The 6,779-nt window shown below is 39.4% G+C and overlaps 1 protein-coding gene across 1 annotated transcript; it reads left to right on the top strand.

The window, feature by feature from the left end:
- Window positions 1-4,994: 4,994 nt before the first annotated feature.
- On the top strand, window positions 4,995-5,957 carry LOC134391721 (olfactory receptor 8S1-like). The gene has a single exon (XM_063115690.1). It carries the CDS (start codon window positions 4,995-4,997, stop codon window positions 5,955-5,957), a length of 963 nt encoding a protein of 320 aa, XP_062971760.1.
- The last annotated feature ends 822 nt before the right edge of the window (window positions 5,958-6,779 follow it).

Genomic DNA, 6,779 nt, shown 5'->3' on the forward strand with positions numbered 1-6,779 from the left:
ATACTAATTTAAAAAAAATTTCACTTGACTGATACTAAGTCCTGTTGAATAAATAAACCCATCTCATACACACATGTGAAGATGGTCTAGAGGCTAGCTGTTTCTTTTCAGATCCCTAGTGAATTCACTGAAGATCCATATGGCTTATATGTTCCTAAGGGAAAATTTTGACTTTGCTCACAGGTTCCAAATTCCCTTCTGCTACCCTCCCTCTCTTCAGTTCCCAGCAGACTCATCTAGGAGTTCAAGTTGATTGTTTTAATTCACAAGTGGCAAAGGTTGTGAGAAAATCCTCTCTGCCTTTTTAAAAGTTCGAGTTTCTTAGCAAATGAGTCTAGAATTCTGCTTTTGAGCTGTTATCACCTAGGAATATAGAGGATTAAGCCAGTCCCCTGGGCTCCTCAGTTCTACCTAAACCAACTGCCCTTTTGATTGGCTAGACATCAGAGGCCTTTGTTCAGATAAGGCTGTCAGAAAAATATTTAGAGTTGTAGAGGAAATTTTGTTAACCAATGATCATGTACTTAACTATTGACTCAGATCCAGCTTGAGACAGGATGAGAGAAATTGCTTAACAGTGACATGTCAAGAACTTGAAAATTTTAAGATATTTCTCCAGTCTTTTTTTCAAAGCCATGATGGGGTAAGAAGACAAATAGAATTCTGAATACTTTCTCTGTAGATGATCTGGTTTTTAGAGCCTAGACTTGTGTATTTCTTTCTTTTTGCCTCTCGCTCAGTCTCCCAGAGAGAAAAATATGTCTATTCTCAGAGTGGGAAAGTTGTGGTGTCGTTTAATGAATATCACCCAATTCCTGATCTCTTCACCTATTGACTCAAAGTTGCAGGATACGGTCTCCACCAGGAGAAGCCAAGAACATGATAATGTCCTAATGAATCTTCTGATGATTTTGTCCCCTCCTGATCTACTCCTTGAGATGCTTCTTCTTTCCTACACTCCCTTCCTCTCTCCTTGCCTTCCTAAGAGACTTCATTTCCCTTTGAAGCTGCTCATATCCTCACTGTTCTCAGATCGAGAGACAGTTCTTTTGCAGTACAGCCTCATATTGTCTCCTCCCTAGCATGCTCTGGTCTGTTCCTCTGAAACACACTTCTCTCTCTTCCTGGGATGCATTAACAATGACAGTAGATCAAAAGTCTTGTTTCCAGGTCTATATGTATAAGACATATCTAATTTAGTCCTTCCAAATGTAAGATATATATTATTTCCTCCATATTTACCTAATCTACAGATGGAGAACTTATAATTAAAAAGGCCAAACAATATTACAAAAGTTAAACAGCTAGTGAGTGACATAATTGGGTTATACCAAACATATACCTGTTTCTAAGTTGCAGGATATTGGCAACATTCTCCTGCACTTCCTGAACCTCAGGCATAAAGCCTGTATTTTATCTTGAAGAAGCTGAGTCCGTCATCTGGGAACAGCACAGGTAGGGATATGGTAAGCTGAGGACATTAGGAGCAGATTTCCCACTCTTCATACCTTAAACTTTTTCCACATTGTACAGTCTTAAGAGCTTCAGAGAGTTGGTTGATCTGCAATTAAAATCATCTTCAGATGGCCTAACCCTGAGATATGTGGGACAGAATCAAGGCACAATCTGGGCAAAATTATAAAATAGCTGATGCTTATCTCCGGGGCCCTCATAGCTTTGGTTTTAGTATTTTTTTTCCCTTCATACCAGGTGCCTCTTCATAACTCAGGGATTTAAGCTTCGTTGTGATCAGACCTGTCTTTCAGAATCACTAAAATGCCGGACCACTTTCTCTTCCTGCTTCCCACTTTTTCATACAATTACTGATGCTCTTTCCTAATACTTTCTGATCTGCATTATGAAATAAAGTCATATTTCATTCTGCAATGACCAACACTTAGCTGCTCTTCCTTTGGACAGGAACCATTTACCCTCTCCATCTAATGATGTTAATATCTGGCAACAAAACTGCTCTCTTATGCATATCAAATCTGTCGACATTTTATGTTTAGAAGCAGCAGAAGAAAGGAATGGTGACATTTTAGGTATCAGTCATAGCAAAAAGGTATGTTTTTATTATTTTACTTATTTACTTATTTTGAGGGAATCCCTCTGACATTTTACAAACACCCTAAAAAGAAATCTGATACTCTATTTCTGCGGAAGTCAGGCCCCTGGACAGTAACTTTTCTTCCTGTCGCTGTATTTTATGTGTGGAAATACACTATGCAAGCTCATCCCATTTTCCACTGTGTTGCAAGGATATAATTCTTCCCATAATTCATGATATCTTTTGGAGTTAATAAACAAAGCTATATTTGGAAGCAGGAGATAGAAAAAGGGTTTTTCTTTGTACTGCACTGAAATTATGTGACAGAGGCATGGCAGCTCCTTCCCTTCTATACTCTGGGTAATGTGAGCCTGATATAAAGGGTTTCATGATTCAATTCCTAACCAGCTGCTTTGCCCATATCCTCTGGGAGATAATGTGGTGCTGAGTTACCAGGAGCCCAAGTGGACACTGTGGTCAGATCCAAACTAATGAGTGAAATATGAAAATTTTAGCCTTTCTTTTCTTTCTTTTTTTAACTTTATAATTGACACATAATAATTGTACCTATTTATGGGGTACTGTGTGATGTTTGTGTGCATATATACCATGTGTAATGATCAAATCAGAATAATTACCATATCCATTAAATATTTATCATTTCTTTGAGGTGATAACATTCAAAATCTTCTCTTCTAGCTATCTTGAGATATACACTACATTGTTATTAGCTATAGTCATTCTACAATGTAATAGCACACCAGAACTTACTCTTACTGTCTAACTATCATTTCTTACCTATTGACCAACCTTTCCCTCTCTACCCTTCCCTCTCCAGCCTCTGGTAACCACTATTCTACTCCCTATTTCTAAGAAATCAACTTTTTTAGATTTCACATAAAAGTGATATCACGTGGTATTTGTTTTTATTTTCATAATCCATTCCTCAAATAAATATGCAGACATTTGAAAAAATAATATACACAGCATATTCTTACTGCCAGCATATATTTTATTAAGAATATTAATTTTTAATTGAATTCTTTCCAGTTCTGCCTTAATACAGGATTCTCAACACTAACTGTGCAAATTGAATAATTTTCCCTGGATATGAATAATTTGTCACTGGATCTGAACTTGTTGCCACCACCTGGTGCTACTAGTCATTCACACAGGTAAATGGAGCATAGTCATCTTGGTGCTTGGTCAGGGAAAGAGAAGCCCTAATTCCCTTTGATCAATTGAACATAGTTGTCTTGAGTCACAGGAAATGGCCAGAGTGGGCTAAACTTGGACAACATTACAAAATAGCTATCCTAAGTCTAAGGTTGCAAGTCACGGATGTCAGAACAGAGTAGGAGTTTTAGAGTGTGAGAATGTAAGTTGGGTTGGCATATGGAATTCCAAAGCTGGCTGAGACATTGACAGGACCAGAGTCTGGTTATGAAACTATTAGAAGGAGTTTAAACTAGTCGTAGAATATGTGTTAAGATATTATCCTGTTCCAGAGCAACAGCTTCTCTGACCAAATGCAAGAAGGTATTTCCTACAACAGCATAGTTTGGTTATCATTCAATTATCTTGGACTGAATTTTAAAAATTAAATTTTTTAAATATTAAAAATTGAACCTTAATTTTTATTTTTAATACTTTCAAAATTTAATAATAAATCTCCATTAAAGGAAATAAAGTAAAATTTTTTAAAAAAGGAAAATCCTCACTACCTTAACTCAGCACCCTAGAATTTGTCCTTCGTTGTGCCAGAGACTGAATCTTCCACCTCGTCCTAGCCTCTTCTCCCACAATAGCACCCATCACTTTGTTATCATCAGTACTTGTAAGACGCCTACAAAACCTGAATTTAATTCACCCCTCTATCTAGCCACTATCTCCCAAATTTAAAACTTGCTTACCCCAGTTTCCTTACAGAAGCAACTTTTTCAAACACAAACCTATAACTTCACTACTATTACCCTAGCCGTAATCCCCTATATGTTCCGTTTAATTCCTTGCATAGCCTTGTTTCCATGATTCATTCACTTTACAAGGATGCTTTACTTCTATACCTATTTTTTTCTTTGTCACTGCATATACCTGGAAAAAACTCAACCCCATTTAAAACCAAATATCTGTCTGCTCCACACATGGGCTTAAGCAGCTAAATATTATTGGAGATAATTGCATACTTTTCCAAATAGGTCTTAAAATCTCAAATGGGCAAATCTATTACCAGTTAATCCTACTTCACTTCCTCAGTAAATTAACCTTCCACTGGATGTACCTGAGTTTTGTGTCCTTGTGTCATCAAAATCCCTCACTACCACCACCTTACTGAAAACATAGCCCTCCCTGCAAAGACAGACTCTGTTCACGATCTCACCTCATACCACATGAAAAACTTTGCAGCAATTAGTTGGAAAGTCTCTCATATTCTGCAATAAAATGTATCAAGCTAGCTGCCACTGTCGCCACTTTGTCTACCTTCCCTCCCATTTACAATATATAAGGGGCCCCTCCTTCTATATAGCAACAATCCACCTGTGCTCTGGATCCTATTCATTTTCCCTTTCTTTAGACTCTGTTTCTACTATTAACTTCTTACTCTCCCTCCTCAACAAATTCTTTCTCTATTCCCCTTGAGCACACAAAATGTTTTTGTATTAACACCCATCTTAAAAATGAAAGAAACCTCTAGAAGCATGCAACTAAAGTCCACAAAATTACATAGGAATTGATAGAGGGATGGTGGACCATCACCAAGGAACATCAATGTTATCACGATGATGAGGAGGTTAGCTTTGAGATATGTGAAGATGGTTTCTAGTACAGTCATGAAATGATGTCCATGGGCAAGAAGGGTAAGGCTTGGGGTGGCTGAGAAATGCAAAAGGAGTTTTGATGTTGTTTCTCAGATTCCCAGGGAAGAGCTGCTTTTTTTATCACTATGGGCAACCACAGCATATTCGGTGAGTTCGTCCTTCTCGGTCTTTCTGCTGACCCTCAGACCCAGGTTCTGCTTTTCATGCTGTTTCTGGTGATTTACCTCCTGACCCTGATGGGGAACCTGGTGATGCTGCTGGTGATCAGGGCTGATTCTCACCTCCACACTCCCATGTACTTCTTCTTGGGACAACTGTCTTTTCTGGACCTCTGCCACTCATCTGTCACAGTTCCCAAGATGCTGGAGAATCTACTTTCTGAAAGCAAAAGCATCTTTGTAGAGAGCTGTTTGGCTCAGGCCTTCTTTGTGTTTGCCACTGGTGGCACTGAGGCCTGTCTGCTGGCTGTGATGGCCTATGACCGCTATGTAGCCATCGGCTCTCCTCTGCTCTATGGCCGAGTGATGAGTAACCAGCTCTGTGCTGGGCTGGTGTGGGGCTCCTGGGGTCTGGCCTTTGTTGATGCTCTCATCAATATCCTCATGGCTGTCAGTTTAGACTTTTGTGAGGACCAAACTATTCCCCATTTCAGCTGTGAGCTGTCTTCTCTCTTCCCTTTGTCTTGCTCTAATACCACTACCAACTTTACACTCCTGCTCTGCTCCTCTGTTTTGCATTTCTTTGGAACATTCATCTTGATCCTCTTTTCTTATACCCGCATTGTTTCCACCATCCTGAGCATCAGCTCCACCTTAGGCAGAAGGAAGGCCTTCTCCACCTGTTCCTCCCACCTCACTACGGTGGCCTTGTTCTATGGCTCTGGTTTCCTCAGCTATCTCTTGCCACCCTCAGGTTCTCCCCTGGAGATGATCTTCCCTTTACAGTACAGTGTGGTCACTCCCATGCTGAATCCTCTTGTCTACAGCCTGCAGAACAAGGAGGTGAAAGTAGCTATGGGGAGAATGTTAAGAAGATATGTTCACTATTTCATAGAGTGGACTAGAGAATCAGGACCATGCGGAAGCTAAACTGTGCTGCAACAACGTGTCTGGTAACTGGAAATTAAGGACAATTCACTGATTGTCCACCGTGCCAGCTGTTGAAAGATGTGTATTTGTCAGCATCTTAATACATGCAAGCTCTATTCTTGAAAACAGCAAGCTCTATTCTTAAGAAGATTCATAATCATCCCTACTCAGAGGAAGAGAAATAGGTCAGATAATTTTTTCCAAGGTATCGTTTTACAAAAAATTAAATATTTATGTTGTGGAGGGCATCAGTTATTTGTACCTGCCCAATATGCTTTCAACCTTCCCCAGTAACTAACTGCACACCACTTTTGCTTAGGGAATTTAACCGTTCTCATTTCACGTGGCCTATTGGGACTCTCCATGGTGCCCGACTCCTCCCCTCACCACAAGGAGGTCATGTGGCCCACAAATGGGGTCATCCTTCCCCCACCTCCTAGCAAAAGACTGCCTACTACGGGATCTCCAGTGATACCCTGCCCACTGTGCTTTCTCACAGAAGGTTTTTCAACAAGCAAAATAACAACAGCAAATTCTGAATAAAGATGCTTACCTTAAGCTAAATATTTTACACATATAATCCACTCTAATTATCTCAACAACCCTGTGAGATAAATACTATTATTCCTGTTTTACAGATGAATAACAGGACCAGAAAGGGTGCCTTAGTCATTGGACATATGGGGTTGGAATTTCAAACCAGCCAATCTGAATCAAGAATTTGTGTTCATAAACCCTTTCTTGAGTCTGGTATCCTTTGCCAAAATATCTTTTTTGTCACTAGTGAGAACTAAATATTTAGTTCTGGAACCAATGAATTTA

The sequence above is a fragment of the Cynocephalus volans genome, chromosome 12, assembly GCF_027409185.1.
Source record: "Cynocephalus volans isolate mCynVol1 chromosome 12, mCynVol1.pri, whole genome shotgun sequence".
Lineage (NCBI taxonomy): Eukaryota > Metazoa > Chordata > Mammalia > Dermoptera > Cynocephalidae > Cynocephalus > Cynocephalus volans.

Coding starts and splice junctions, on each gene's coding strand:
- LOC134391721 (XM_063115690.1), top strand. CDS start 4,995: ATGGGCAACCACAGCATATTCGGTGAGTTCGTCCTTCTCGGTCTTTCT.